This window comes from Ammodytes marinus (genome assembly GCF_949987685.1).
Source record: "Ammodytes marinus genome assembly, chromosome: 9".
Lineage (NCBI taxonomy): Eukaryota > Metazoa > Chordata > Actinopteri > Uranoscopiformes > Ammodytidae > Ammodytes > Ammodytes marinus.
The window spans coordinates 2,778,633-2,794,851 of NC_137213.1; the positions used below are offsets into that span (position 1 = coordinate 2,778,633).

The following is a 16,219-nucleotide window of genomic DNA, read 5'->3' on the forward strand; positions in this document are numbered from 1 at the left end:
TTTTACACAGCTCCAAGTCCAGCAAACGGTCGCTCCAGTCCATCTCCTTCTACTGTCCTACCAGAGGTCCACCAGAGATTCGCCATGGCTGCAAAGAAAAACGCCAAACTGCACGTAAAAGCCAAAGGTGCGATGCAATATTTTCTTCCTTTCTCATTGTTGAGTTGGTTGCAGTGGTGGGGGGATGAAGCGCTGCAGCCTTTAGCTTTCACTGGCAGGCCTTTCAAAGTTAATCGGTTGTGAAGCTGTTATTCAACTCAGGCCCTCAGTCTTGGCTTGCTAGCTTAGTTTAGCGTTAGAAAATGGTGTCGACGTGTTCTTCTCCTTGCTTGTCCGTTGGTTTAGCCGCTAAACTGAATTTATGGAGCATATAAACGCTTATTATTTTAGCACAACCACACTCCCATTCATGCTTGAACAGGTCAACGCGTTACGCTACTGTTGCACACGTTAGCTCTTCCCTTCAATATTAGCAAGGCTCAACAACAGCGAGTGTTTAAAACCGTATTGTTGCACTCGCACTGCCGTTCAGGTTTACACCAACTGTGTATCCAGGCTGGTTAATTATGGCGACTCCAATTCGTGGGATTAGAGTGGACACCAGCTCACACGCATTGTTAACGTGAACTTGGCCTCGTGGGGGTTTAGCCTATATCTTTTCAGAGCCCGTCATGAATGGACGTACAGCTTAGCCATGTTGGCTTATTCGTCGTTAGCTTTTTTGGTAAGAAACGTCAAATTAGCTGTATTAGCACTGTGAATGCTGTGCACCCTGGGGCCAGAGGCACCCCGCCCCCATTTAAGTCGAGTCACTCTTCCAATTGCTCACGTGTCAATATGAGAGCCCGTGGGTGGGGTTATACGTGGCTCTCGGGGGTCCCCATGAGTACCCCTCACCCCAGACGTCTTTGTATAAGCGCCATTGTAAAGAGAGGCGCGCGCCGCTCCTTCAAATACTGTGCAGCGTTACTTTAATGCTAATTAACATGGCAGGTTTCCTATCTTCGTCGTCACTCTAAACTCAATAAAGCAAAAGATTCTTATTGTAGTTTATAACTACATTCAGGTCCACTATGACACGTGGCCCTAGGTAGCCTATAGCAGCGTGTATGTGGATACAAACTGAAGGGGGCGGATTTGCTACAATCGAGTACACTGTGTCCTCCACCGACTGTTCTCGCATAGGAAACACTACACCCAAACTATAGGGCTTAACGTGGGGAAAGTATAGAACACGTGGGAATTTGAATGATAATGACGTTTTTTTTTAAATAAACTTTTAAGCTGCTTTTGTTGTTTGTAAAATGCACTGCCCCACACACCAATTGCAAGATAAATGATGGCACACATCAAAAATGTGATGCAGCTTCAAAATATGCCCAGACTTCTTATTTTTTAGCTTGTTCTACAAGTTTCATAATGTCCAACTGTTGCAGCAGTTCAAAGTGCATTGTAACGTTAGGAAAGCCCAGGGAACAAAATGTTCAGTTTTCTGATACTTTTTCCTAACCCCGCCCACAACAGCCCCTATGTATAGTATACGTAGGCCTATGTGTGTATAGTATACGTAGGCTTATGTGCTAATGTATGGTTGAACGGTAGTGCTGACGACTACAATGTGTCTGAAATATGAAGGGAGGCTAGCCTCAAAATGAACAAATTCTCCTTTCCTGCACGGGATGGGATTTATTAAATTGAAACTTGATTATTGTATGTCATTTTTTTATTGCATATTTTACTATAAAGTCCACATTTATTCAATGAATGAATGAATGACCTATGTTGTAATGATTCAGACTGTAAGCTGAAAAAAGTTACTTTAGAATGTTTTTACCCAACACTATTTACAAGGAAACATAGTAACAGTTAGTTGCTTGCTGTGTGTGTGAAAGTTGACACATAGCCAAGTGGGTCAAAAGTGTAGTGGACCATAACAATGCAATGTGTTATTCATTGAAATGCAACTATCCTGCAAACCTGTAGGTAAATACCTTAACATAGCCATAACTGGTCCATCCTTAGTCAGGAACTAGACTTGTTATTTATTTTTGGCCATTTGTTGACAAAAATCTGGTCCGAATGACCAACTACTGAACGACAAAAGCGTGTGCACTCCGTTAGTGTTTATTTGAGCTACATAGTATAATCAAACATCCCTTGTGGCTTATCAAATGTTGATTTTGGCTCTGAAAGTGCAGCCTGAAAGGAGAGTTTAAACAGTTAAACTGATATCAAGTGTTTTGCACATGCCACAAAACAGTTCAGTGTCATTCAGTCTGAAATAGCTCAATATAACTATTCAACCAATTGCCTTTTTTTTTTTTTTTTGTCATGTGTTCTTTATTTTTCTACAATATGTATCATTTAAATCCCTCAGACTACCTGCTCCTCCTCTCAGCAAAGGGCCGGGAAGTATGCAGAGCTGAAAGGGTAACGGTCTGCTCTGGTCCCCTGGAACTGATGTGTGGTGCTGTGTTGTGTCGTTTTTCATTTGCTGATGGTGTGCTCAATTAAAGCCTGTGGATGGAAATATCACCATGAAACCCTGCATGAAAGTGCAATGCAGTGTGTTTGTTACATTTGGGCTCTGTGTCATGCTGTGTACTTTTGTATCAAACCTTACAGGACGTTGCAAGTTGTCGAACAGTACCTTAAGATGTATAATTTGTGGTCGACTTAAGTAGACTATTGTTATTGCATGAATCCACCTGTTATGTGGGACTCCCCTAGAACACTTTAAATCTGTTTTTGAGGGTTAATGTAACAGTGTATTTAAGTTCTGGGTTACCCCTCCTGCCTGGTTTTGCATACTGACTAGGCCACTTACATTGTTTCTGAGGCTCATAGTGATGCTTATAATATACCTTTTCTTCTTGTTTTAAATACTTGGCACTTAAGCAGTGTGGTGCGAAATTGTAATACAGTGTATGTGATAACATTACTAGGCATTTAGATTTAATTCTCATTTTAGGCTCTCCAAGTGGCCCTGTGATATTTCTGGTCACCTTCACTTTGGTATCTCATTTAGCATCGCGGTAGAATGTTAATGGTAAGTCCATTTAGTTTCAATTTTAGCAAAATCCCAAAACACGCTCTGATCCACCCTGAGAACACTCCAATAAATAAACTGATAGTACCAATATTCCCTGCAGCCATGGCAGTTTATCAAAGTTTGTTACCAAATAACAGTTTGGAAACCTGTCCTCACTACTATTGCAAACGTGTTTGAATTGTGTGTTTTGAAAAGCTGAACCCATTGTGCTGTGTTTGAGCAGCTGTTTGCACGGAGACAATGATAACATCTATTAAGCACAACAAACGGCATTAGCTAATATACTAGTGACTTTTTCTCTGGGATTCCACCCCACAAAGCCAGCCAAGGAAAGAGTTTCCTGTCTTTTCTTTTTTTGCCTAGATCACAGCCTCCATCACTGGAATCTAGTCTCCATCACACATCCCCATGCTTTGACCAGGTCAAGGGGGCAGGTGCTGCTTTAAAAGAGTGGATGTCTGTGTTGTTTCTCACTGCCTTTTTTAATCTGCGTAGTTTGTGTCAAGAGAAACCTGTTATCTGCAACGCGCCTTTAAAGGTGGGTGTGTTGAAAGCATTTCTCCCAAATGGACAACTTATGCTGGTCCACACCTCTCTAAAGTTGCTGTCTTAGGTTAGTTAGAGGTAGCTTAAGAGGTCTGCATTAAGTGAGCAGTGGCAAAGCTAATAGAATGTGAGCAAATCGAATCATTTCACAGGTATGATAATCTGTATGTGTTTTAATACACATGCACGCAAGTCAAAAGCCAGAGGGAAGACAAGTTAGTTTTTTGAAGGCGGTGCACGGCACTCCTTACATAAGACTTTTAAGAGGAGCTGCAGACACTGAACAATGTGTACTGAGCTTCAAGAAGAGACTGAGCAGAGAGTATCCCATTTGTTTTGAGAGGAAGTGTGTGTGTGAATTAGCTGCCAGCTCGAGAATGGACTATATAGAGGCGAAAAGAGGTATGATACTGGATGGTTTTTGTTTGTGCAAAACTCATCATTTGGTGTGTGTGTGTGTGTGTGTGTGTAGTGTTGGATAGTTTGTTTCCATATAAGCCGGTGCCAGTAAATGTTTGTAGCTGTATTCTGATTAGCACAGTGAGAGTTAAGCATTATTAATGTCTGGAATTGGGTCTTCATTGAGTCAGATGGTTTGATTTGCATCCTTGAAAACGAGATAACACTTAACATTGATACGATCTAGTTTAATATGGTGTGTGTGTGTCCAGTCTGTGAGAATTTTAAATGTTTTGTGAAGAGAACAACCTGATTTTAACCCTGTTCTTACGTGCACTCCTATTGAATCAGTGTTGCTCATTGGAATATATGTGAACCTCATTTTACTACAGGCGTGTATCAGTGGTGTCTGCCAAAGGTAAACTTCCAGCATTTCCGTTGAGGTTAGTTTCATATTTACTCTGTAGCACTTTGAGATTCTAGCAATATAAAGTGCACTACAAATAAAATGTATTATTATTATATTTACGTGTCACCTAAAGATGGATTAGAAAAATGTATTTTGCCAAAATGTATTAGACCAAAGTGATTGTAGTCTTTCTGTCTAAGAATGTCTGCCATTGCCAGATACACACATTTAAAACATCCTGGGAGGGTGCTTTTATTGAATGCTCAAACCTCAAACCATCCTTCCCCCCCTTAATGTCTGCTGCTATGTCTCAATCCTTAGGAAACACTGTAAAGGGATATATCTTGATGTTCACACACTTTTTATAAACGTGTATTCACGTAACAAACTGTTGGCTATTGCTTGCAGAAAGCTTAAAGGTTTCACTATTTAAAAGCTCCCCAGACAGATGTAACTGACAGATCGTCAATCGGCAAAACCTATTGAACATGATAGCATGATCTGAAAGTAGAACCAATCACCCAACCCTATTGCATTACAGAGCGTAGCCGGTTCAAAAGTTGACCTTTAGGCATACTGCACAACATACATAAAACTAATCTTCCACATCAGGTTCAGGGAAGGGCTGGTCTTTTGGTTGGCAGTCCTGGGTAGCCTGTTATTCCCTCTCTGTGTGTCAGGGCCAGCTGGTCTAACAGCACTATAAATAGCTTTCTTTGACCTCGACAACTATATCAAGCCCAGAGAAAGGATAACTGACAGATGAGCAAGAGAAAGAAACCCAGTCAATAGAGGGGAGGGACAGCAAGAAGGCAGCTCCTCTTTCCCCTTAGCTGGGACTGCACACTGTCTTTGTAGCCAGTCAACCTCTTGTTCAGTTCGTCAGCAGTCAAGGCTGTCAGTGGGCAGGGATGGGTGATCCAGCGACCCTGGTGGAGTCCGCCACCCCTCCTGTCGCCACGGCCATCCCCACAGTGATAGCTGGGGAAATGCAAGGTGAGGAAAGCCTCGGCTCAAGGGCTAACCAACTAGAGAGTTTAGAAGGACAAAGGAGTGTGGAGGTCATTGAGTGGGCCTGCTTGGTTGTTTGCAGGGCAAATAATTGAGTAAGTAATGGAGCAAAAAGTTGACTTCTTGCAGGTGTGGGAGCAGATGTAGCCCCCTAAAGCTCCTTTTCAATTGTCCTGGGGCCATCTCGACATAGCATTTTTGTTTTAGTTTTCTGTTGTGTAAAGCTCAGTGAACGTTCGATCAGTAGTGTAGAAACACACGCTAAATTATAATTGCAATTTTGTACTGAACAGAATTTTAAATAAGTTTAATTGTGGTTTGGTAACATTTAGAGAAACCAGGTAATAATTGAAGTTGCTAAACTGCAATTGGTATCTGTTGTTCTTGTACATGACTACTGCTTCTAGCTGGTAGGAGTAGAATGTTCCAGTACATTTTTACATTAATAAAGAACAGGGTTAATGCAACATACCATACATCTCCTGCTTCAGTATTTGTGCTAACTAAGCTTGGCTCAACACTGAACAGACAGATCTCTGTAATAGAAGTGCAGAAATAAAGCCAATATTGACTCAAATGTTGACTTGTATAAGTTTATTTTGGTGGGTGGAAGAATTTTGGATTGTACAACTGAACTGGAAATGTCTGTCACTGAAACATTTCTCTGTATGGAGTGGACCAAGCTATCATTTAAATGGATATATAAATGGTAAATGCTTGTGTTCAGAGTTGACTGTGTTACTATTCCAGCAGATGGCAAAGTATATTAAAAGACACCCAATGTGAGAAATTTGATCTATGGTCTTTGATTGTGTGTTTGAGTTTGACCTAGCACCATGTAGCGGACTTAAACACCTGTTCATTCTCTGCCATTACTTTCTCCCATCATGCATTGTGGGATGTCATTGACACCCCCCAGAATAGCTTCTTGGATATGTTATTTTTCTGTTTCTATCACCTCCTCTCCTTTCCCCAGAGTCAATTCTGAGGGATTAGTGCAAATACAGACGATGACATATGAATCCAAAAAGATTTTTCCAGAGTAAAACGTAAAAATATCACATTTGATAGTACCTTAATGTTCCTGTGTTGCAATGTCTAATCAACATTCCTTACTTTAAGGGTTTGGGATGAACAGGTACTACATAGCATTGTACTCCTATGGCATTTTTTCCACTGGCCCACCTCCAAATGGGCTGACAAATCAGCGTCATTGTTCAGTGACCCCCGAACCTCTAGCCATCTGTGAATAGCCTCCACTGCTAAGTCACATGAACCACACATCCCAAATAAGCCTATTTTAATGTATAAATATTCAACGCAATACTGTCTGAATAATGCCCTGCATAACTACTACAAACACATAACGAGGGCTAAAAAAGAAAAGTCCACTAGATTAATGCTAATTTATGAATGGAAATGCCATTTCGCTCGTGGTTTTAAACTATACTTTAACAATAAACCATAGACGTATAAGGGCCCTTGTCCACAACGCTATGAATGGCAAATGAGGTCAGTGCTCTTCTACGTTATCATATCAGGGCGGCATGGCCTTAATTTATGTTTTTAGTAGGCTAACGCAGTTGAGCAACGGTAGGCTACACTGGGTGGTCAAATACATATTATAAACACAGCACCAGAGGGCGGTGCATCATCTCGAATTGCCCTTCGTAGTGAAGTGAAAATGAATGACTGGCGGCTGCCACTAACGTTCATGACGGTTTTGGGTTACAAATAGGAGGCAAATGACAAGCTTTCTTTCTGTTCTTTCACTAGTCCCAGAGTCGCACACCGAAGACGCTACCAGTGAGTGACACAAGCGCCGCGCAGCGGGGCTAGAAAGCGCTAGGTTCATGTTTCTGCTTCAAAATAAAAGTCAAAATTGACTTGACGTTTTGCCAGTTAAATTATTTTTTTGTGAAGTTACACTGTAGGAAATGTTCAGTTTGAATTAACAGTAACCTAACTGCGAGCTACATGTTCAGTTTGTGGTGTTGTTCTAATGTAAGGTCTACTAGTTTTTGCAACAGCATGTGAAAAAACTAAAATGTATGTAAGACCAAAAAGAGTGTTAATCTCGTGATTAAAAAAAAATCATCTGTCTTTTTTGAGGGTAAATCATAGTTCCATGAACTGTGGTTTAGACCCTGGTTCCAGCAGTGGAAACACATTTCCTTTTGTAGTGAAGACAAAACAGACACTGTGCTGTATATTAGTGATGAAGTTGCATTGCTTGGTTGTTGTAATTCCTAGACTTTACATACTTATTTGAATGTACAGCTTGACTTTGCCTGTTTAAAAGAAAAGCCTCATGGAAACCTGTCAAATTCACAAGTGACTGACATCCTGCATTGTCTTTGTCTTGCAGATGGTGCTAAACCCCCATCGGTAAATAAGAACGGGAAAAAGGCCGACTCTGGATCCAGCGGCAGCTTCTTCACCTGGTTCATTGTCCTGGCCCTGCTGGGAGTCTGGACATCTGTAGCTGTGGTCTACTTCGACCTGGTCGACTATCAGGGAGTCCTTGGTGAGTACACAGTGCAACACAAATGTAGATTTGGCTTAAGGAGTAGCTGAATGTTGTTCTTCTCTTTTGTAGTCTTTTCCAGCAGAATGCACCTTGCTGAAAAGGTGTGGTGGTTTTTGTCTAAACATGTTCATTTATCTTCTGTCCACAAATGTGTACACCTGCCGTCTGTTCCTGAAGTAGACTTTAACCCTGAGTAAGAACCAGTCTATCATGATGATTTACCACTGATGTCAGACCAGCTCTCATTACCAAGCTGACATTAGTCCACTTTTATTCCTCTTACTCCATTCTCTGATCAAACATCTGAACAAAATACTTAGTAAATCAGACACCAAAATCACTGTTACCTTCTGCAGTAGCACTTCACGAACAACATATAAGAACCACCAAAAAACTCACAAACATTCCTGTCATTGGTGTGTGGTTGTAGTCCACAAGTTATACTACAACCAGCCTTTAGCACTCTTATCTACTTTAATGACCGTTAGATGCATGTCTGTCACTAATCTTCACTCCTAATGATTAATTTTGAACATTTATTGTCTCTGGCAATCTATTATTAATGTATAAATAATCTGTTCTGTTTAATTTTTTAAATCTCGCTCTTGTTCCAATGTATATGTTTTGTGTTTGCATGCAGACAAGGCAAAGGGCTTACAAATTAACCTGTCTGAGGCCTTGCAAGGTAAACATATGACGGGGCATTTTTCTCTTACACCTTGTATTAACAATGATGAATGTTGTCTTTTGTTGTTGTTGTTTTTGTGATCTCAAGACACTTCCTCCGTCCTTCCATCCCCTACACACTGGTCACACAGCCCTCAGTTAAAATAAAATCTTAAAGTGTGGAATACTTTTGTACAATGACAGGCAAAGTTTTAGCAACTCACTGCTTCACAAATCAAAGTAAATGTAAAAACAAACAGTTCAATTTAATTTGTAATGTTATACTTGGTCAATGTCGTCTTAAAAGAAAAACATGTAAATAAATTGCTAGAATTTAGCACAGTCATGTTAACCATGTCAAGACGCCCCTATATAATCGTCCTTGTTCAGCTGGAGCATGTGAACAGTTCTCTGCATTGATTTTAAACAACCTCTTCACAGTTGGTTTAGATCAGTGGTTCTCAATTATAATTTTTTTGCGCCCCCCCCTAAATTTAAATACTATTGAGAACCTGCTAATATTTATTTATGTATCTGTACAAAACCACTGTATGAGTTTCTGGCACGAGCATTCTGCATACAATCACCTTATTATCAAATTAGATAACAAAAATTAGCTGTGATATCTTCTGCAGCAAAACAATTCAAAGTTCAGTTTATTAGCTCAATTTGTAACATTTAAACAAGACTGCAGTCTGTGTGAATCTCAGGACAGAGAAACGAGAGCAAATGATTCACTGAGGTTTGCGTTTCATTCAAAACATTTTTAAACTGTAAACATAGTTAAGATGTTTTTTTTATTATTATAGGCCTTCTGTGATGCGATAACCAATAATTCATTAATGTTATTATTAGTCTACTTGCTTGATTTCCTTTTAAATAGCCTACAGAGACACTTGGAGACACATGTTGACATTTATTTACTGCAAATTGCGGCCTTTCGCGCAGATATGACCATACACAAGCACACATCGCGCTTGCTAGCAAAAAAGAAGCACTTGTTTAGGTCAAAGTTGTCTGTCCAACCTCATGTTCATTTTGTACTCCTATAGTCCACTTGCTGGCAGAAACAAAAGGCAGCTGCTTTGGTACTACCACCCTCAACTTAGAGCACAAGTTGGAGCTCCTCCAAGTGTTCTCTAATGTCACTAACACACTATATTTGGCCAAATATCTCATTGTCATCTTGTTTCTTTCTTTATCAATAATAATCACCCGCCTAGTCTTACTGTTACCCAAATCCTCTCATATTCAAAGGAATTCTCCAAGCTTTTGGTGAATTATAGCTTTGGCCATCTTAGCCAGCTAAATATAGAGACTCAATAAATGTTTTATGAAGGATCATTTTGCCCTTCTAACAGTTAAACAAACTATAATAATCAGAGGCAATGAGAGTTACCAAGGGGCCAACCTCCAACAAGCTTGGTGCATTTCTTTAAGTGTCTGTCTGTCTGTGTTAAATGTTGCATGTATATGTCCAATTTTCAATGTGTCTTTATATTTCCTTTAGAGAACAAACATTAAGTCAACCTGTGTTTGCTGCTGTAGGTAAACTGGTGGCATACGATACAGATGGCGATGGTGATTTTGATGTCGAGGATGCTAAAGTTCTCCTAGGCAAGTTGATTTATCTGTAATTTACAACTAATTCTAGTGGTCACTATCAGTATCTTGCAGAAAGGAAATCAAAAGCGACTCACTCTCTCTAGTGAAATCTGAAAATCTTTAACTGATTATTGGCAAGGTCAACATGTCCCACAATGAATCAGCTCTTACTGCATCATGACACAGTTCCATTTCTGCAGGCTACTGATCATGTGTTTTGTATTAGGTTATCACATTAAATGGCATTTTGGGTTTCTTTTGCATGACTGATAATTCTTTAGCGGAATGTAACAATTTCAAACTTCAAAAAGCTGCGCACTTCAAACACTTATGGACTAAGTACCACTATAGAGATTTTCTTAACTGGTTTGTAATCTTAAACGAGCCACGTGTGTCTGAATGCCCCTGAAACTAAGTTGTAATTGGTCTAACATCCGGAAGCTTAAGAAGGTAGGTGCTCTGTAGTTGGGCTAAAATCCACCAATCAGTTCTGTGAAACAACCTGCTATTAAAGGATGGAAATAACTAGGTTTATCAGAACCAGTGGTTTGTAGCAACAACCCTCTTAAACACAACTCAATTGTTTTTTTTTATCATAGTATTTTTGTTCGGTATTCATGGCCTCAATGTTGCAGCAGTGTTATCGTTTTTTGAAAATTTCTCGTGTGTGGGTGGGTGGGTGGGTGTGGCTGGAAGCTAGAGAAGAAAATATTTCCCGTTGTGTGCAGTGCTGCATGTTGCATGGTTTTATTCAGGATAAGCTTCAGTCTTATTTATCGAACTTCCAAACATACTGAGATCTTGACATATTGGACCCTTTGCATATTGAACCCTTTGCAAATAGCTTAATTCCAACAGAAGAGTCAGGATTTTGAACTTTGCATGATAAGGTGATCTCCATAGAACTTCAAAGAACCTGAACATAAGTTTTTGTGTTTCATAATTTCTTGTGCCCAGTGGGTTTCTAGTCGATACCACCTAAACCAAGACCATCATTACAGAGACCAGCGTGTATCTCCAGTCCTCAGTCCAAGACCGAGACAAGACCAAGACTTTGAGAAGTCGAGACAAGACAGACCTTTTTAAAAAAAATGGCATGAGACCGGTCTTGGCTACAACACTAGTACCCAGTAAAATGATGACATTCTGTGCCTCTTAAATCCAATAGAATGACAAGTTTCAGGTTAATTTTTAAAATCAAATCTAGAAAAGCAGACCTTTTTGGTTTGAACCTTGGTGAGGTGTGTAACTTGTGAAAGTCACATTAAATCAATGTGTCATTCTGAATGTAAAGGAAAGAGATGTAGTAGGCATTGTTATACGAGACGCTGATATAGGCATATAATGAAACATGCAGATGTAGGCTACTGTCCTCTGTAATAGCCCAGTATGATCGTGTCGAACTCGGAGATTGCTGGCACGTTCACTTATGATCCGTCACTTTCTGACTGAAAAGCCTCATGGAACTCAGTTGTTTGCGGTGCAGGGTTTAAAATAAAAAAAAGTTTTGCGGGTGTGTACGGACGATCAGGTTAACAAACTATGGATGGGTTTTTTTTTGCTCCTTGCTATCACTTCTACTTCTATTTCACACTGAGGGAACTTTTGCAATCTGCTCCGTCACCAGAGTTCATCCTCTTTCAGACATGTTACCCTTTTTATACCATAAGCAATATATCAACCATGTCTCTGTAACCATCCCAGCTCAAAACATCTTCACCCACTCCTCAATTGAAGTTTGCACCTGGCATTGTAGTGCATGCTCCAATGCATATGCTGTACCTCTCTTACCATTCATTTAGATCCTTCTTTAGATCTCTCCCTATACTACCTTTTTTCATGATTGTATTATGTTTTTAAGCCTGTCTCTCTTTAGCTCTTTATGTGCCTTGTGAAACCACTAGAGCTCCGGAAGACATGAAGTCAGGAATCTGTATCAACACATTTTAATGGCTATTAAAAATCATACTGGGCAGTGCAAAATTATTTATCATGGACACTTTAACACCCTGCTAAAAGTTTACCTTTGACCAAAATACCTTCCACCATTCCACCCACAGTAAAAATGATGTAGGAGGACACCCCATGTTCATTGTCCATTATCCAAAGATTACTAAAGTGCTGACATTATTCATTTGAAACAAGTTGTATATTATTAAGATGGATTGGAAAGTCGACCCCTACATCTTTGCCTGCTATAAGATTGAATAGACGGAGGGAAGTAAAATATACATTTCAGTCATTCTTTAGGTTAATTGACCTCTTAATACTTTTTATTAATTGTGTCTTAAATATTGTCTTAGATTCTAAGGCTGTCTCCACATGATGAGCAGTGTAAGATGAAGTCTGATGTCTGGGCCCAGACTTGATGCAGCTTAACTCAACGTTTATAATTTCTATCAATAAGAACTATTAATATAAAGAAATTGCTCAAGGCTCAAGCTTGCACAAAGTGATTTTGTTGGTGATCATGTGTAGACAGCCAAATGCAGCTGCTTATGATGGAGCCTGAGTAAAGTAGTTCCCTCGCTGCCTAACCTACGCTTAAAACTTCTCTTACCTTCTCCTCTTGTTTCTTTCCCTCTTTCTCTTTCTTCCTCTGCTTTTGACCCTCATTCATTCTTTCATTACATATTTTTTTCTCTATTTGATTCCATCTTTATTTCTTCCAAATTCTCTCAGTTTTTTTCCACTTCCTTTCATGTTGTTCCATCTCATCACTTCCACACTTTATGCTACCAAACTACTTTCCATCCATCCATACCTCCATCCCTACCCCCTCTTGTTTGCGTAGGCCTGACCCGTGATGGCGATGGTCAGGGCGAATCCGAGGTTCTGGATTGGTTAGAAGAAGTGGAGGAGGGCGACTCTGATTGGTTAAACGGTTTCTTCACTTTCCTGTACGGTCTGATAAACCCCCTGGAGTCCTTGGAGGAGGAGGAGGAGCACAGTACCTCAGGAGGACTCACTGGGACACAGGAGGAGGAGGAAGAGGATGACGAGGATGAGGGAAGGGTCAGAAGAAGAGCCAAAGATAATGGAAATCAGGGGCAGAAGATTATCATAGTAGGCCTCCATAACCAATAGCCTTAGGCCAACTGCAGCAATCCGGTTATTCTATAATGTGGTGGTTTTGACCAAAGGGCCTCAACAGCCCAAGCTACAGTGTCTGAAAAACTCTTCAGTATTTTCTGTGCTACCTTTGGAAGGTTTTTGTAACTACCATGCCAGTAGTTTACAGCTACATGTTCTTCTCTGCCAGTCTACTTATGTGTTGTGGGCCCTACCCATCCCAGGTATTAAACACTGGAATCCCCAAATACTGTCCATTTGACGCAAGCTTCATTCTTGTATCGTTGAGATCCTTTTGAAGGAGTTTTTTATTATTATAATTTTTTTAAATAACTGTCTGAAGTTACGTGGACATGATACTCAGGAACACCTTTTTAGAAGTCATCTCAAACTTTTTTTGTAGAATTCCAAAACATGTGGCCACAGACGGCAACAGTAAATGACACGATGCCATGATGATTTGCACATGGACAGCTACTCGCTTGTCCCTTTCACTGACACTTTGTCTTTTCCTATTGCTGCATGCCATCAAAGTTGATCCTCAACATATTTGCTCTGGACTGTTAAGCTATAAGCATGAATTTGTACTTCTGGGCTTTGGTCTGGGACTTCATTTCTACCTGGTATTAACATGCAGTCTTTGTCTGGATAATATAAAACTCGTAAATGCACCCAGCATGCATTTGAAATGGGACTGCTATCAGAACATCCAGACCACATCTGGAGGTGTCTCTTAGGTGGCTCTCGTCTTGCACAAGTTAGTATTCCTATGTACCGCATTACGTCCAAATCTGGCTTACTAATTAGTAAGTTGAGATGAGATCTGATCACATTGTAAGCAGATTTTATATTAAGAGAACGTGTATACCAGATGCGAAAGCAAAGCCCTGTGATCAGATGTCAACTTCTAGTTATTGTTTCTGGATATAAATTGCATGTATATACCAGGTGGAAACTCATAAATGGTACTAATGGTTAGTAGTATTGCCTTTTCTAATTCATGTGTTGTACTGTATATTGATCCATCCTTCAGGTTCTTGTGTGTGATCTACAGAAATCGAGCTTCATATTTGTGTTGTTTGTCTTATCCTGTCCCTCTTCTCTGCAACAGCATTGGATCCCTGTATCTGTTCCAGGCTCCTAATCTTTCTTCAAACATGCTACAAATGTCTTACACCTACTGCAGTTGTCAGCCATGAAGCCTGTGATAATTTAATCCAAGGGTTACGGTTGTGACTATTTACAGGTAGACTCCAAATTGTTGTCACTCCAGTTTGCTTGTGTTGTGGGTCAAAGTTGAGAGAAGAGTTTACTGCAGTCGATAGTGCCACAGAGAAGAGGCATAATTCATCATGCTCTGTCAGCTGAAACTAACAGGAGTATTGTCATGTGAATGTGCCCAGGGTGTGTGTTCCTGTGTCAACAGGTTTGCGATGACCTGAAGGGTTCTGAATGCTTGCATGGCGCCTGATTTAGAAACAGGCTCTTCCAGCTCTGGGTGCGACTCCAGCTTTGGCTTTTTTAGTAGGCTGAATCCACATGGTGCTGTTAAAGCACAGAAATGGAACACTGAAAGATACAAGATATAATGCCCATATGGTATCGTATTTTTCTTCCGTCACTCTAGTGTGTTCAAATGAACATCGGATAAGCAGAGTGGAGTACCTAAAGAGAGGTAGAGAAGCAGACATGGAAGTACCACTTTGTGACTCGTTCAGCTAATTAGTGAGGTGTCCTCTGCTGGTAGCTGTTGTGATGGTGGAGACACAAATATGATCCATCTGCAAGCTTAAGCACTGCGGTGTCTCGACAAAGGTGATGTGTCTTTTCAGATGTGGTGGTCCTCTTCGAGAACTTATATGGAGACCTTTTTCACACCGACCACAGGTCTTTCAAAACATTGACAATTGCATTCTATTAAGGGGAGCATGTTCCAGGGTCTTGGTGTTATGCATGCTGTCTCACTGAGGTACTTTATGGAACTGAGCTTCTGCAATCACGAATCAAGTGGTGTGCTCACTCTACTGTGAAAAGGTCCGTAGTCAGATTTGGATTCTGCGCTGCTGAACTTTTCTTTCTCTAGTGGATGTGCAGCAAAGATCTTAATTGAGTTGAATAGCGACAGTGTGCTTTTGCTAGAAAAGGCCAGTTAGGTTTGCAAGTTATGTTGGATAGGAGGAATAATAAACGATTGTTTTAATCGGCTAATCACTTTAATGGTGCGACTGCGACACAGGTCTCCATGTGAAAGAGAGCAGTGTTGTAACTCTGGTTTTGTTTGTTTGCAACATCAGATGAAAAACCTGGAGTTGCAGCCAAGACAGGAGCCAATAAAGGTATCGTCAAGCAGTTGGTTGCATGAAGGTGTGCAGTGTGGCTTAGACTAATGGGTTAGGGTGAACCACTCACAACTGTTTTTTTTCATAAACAAACAACTCTCCAGTTTTATTATAAATGAGTAATTGCTCCCCTTTGAAAGGTTTAATTTGCCGTGATTTCTTTTCAAAATATTTTTCTGACCTAATTCTGTGTTTGTGCTTGAGTAAAACGTGTGTTTAACCTGAGTATGGTACATGCGTACCTTAATTTTGATGAATTTTTAAGAAACTGGTGTACATCCTGTTTGATGTTGTTTAACATCAGTTTGAACTTCATCTAACCTACCAGCATGGTCTACAAAGTGTACTCTTAAAGGACAAAGTAAGAGGACTATGGCATGAAACTGGTCCTGATGTGGATACATATGTTCCCAACAGACATGCACACCTGCCTGATGTGTGGTGATGTCCAAAAACCGAGTGAATCTGAGCATGGTTTTCATCCTTTGACTCATTTTACGAGTTGGTGAAACACCAAACAGTGTTGTTGCTCATCTATCCCAGATACCTTAACCAAGGATGTGGGCTGGAAGCTTCGGGAGGCTCTAAAG

General features: G+C 40.3%; 1 protein-coding gene across 6 annotated transcripts in view; it reads left to right on the top strand.

Annotated features, from left to right (window-relative positions):
• Positions 1–16,219, top strand: part of asph (aspartate beta-hydroxylase) — a 31,193-nt gene continuing 14,974 nt past the window's right edge. For 3 of the 6 annotated variants that reach the window (XM_080034539.1, XM_080034541.1, XM_080034540.1), the window contains exons 1-4: positions 1–127; positions 7,786–7,944; positions 8,588–8,632; positions 10,162–10,230. In XM_080034539.1, the coding sequence (XP_079890665.1) occupies positions 85–127; positions 7,786–7,944; positions 8,588–8,632; positions 10,162–10,230 (316 nt within the window). In that variant the 5' untranslated portion in view covers positions 1–84. Of the gene's footprint in view, positions 128–3,886; positions 4,001–7,785; positions 7,945–8,587; positions 8,633–10,161; positions 10,231–16,219 lie in introns of those variants that run through there. The other 3 variants (XM_080034542.1, XM_080034543.1, XM_080034544.1) reach the window with 3 other exon arrangements.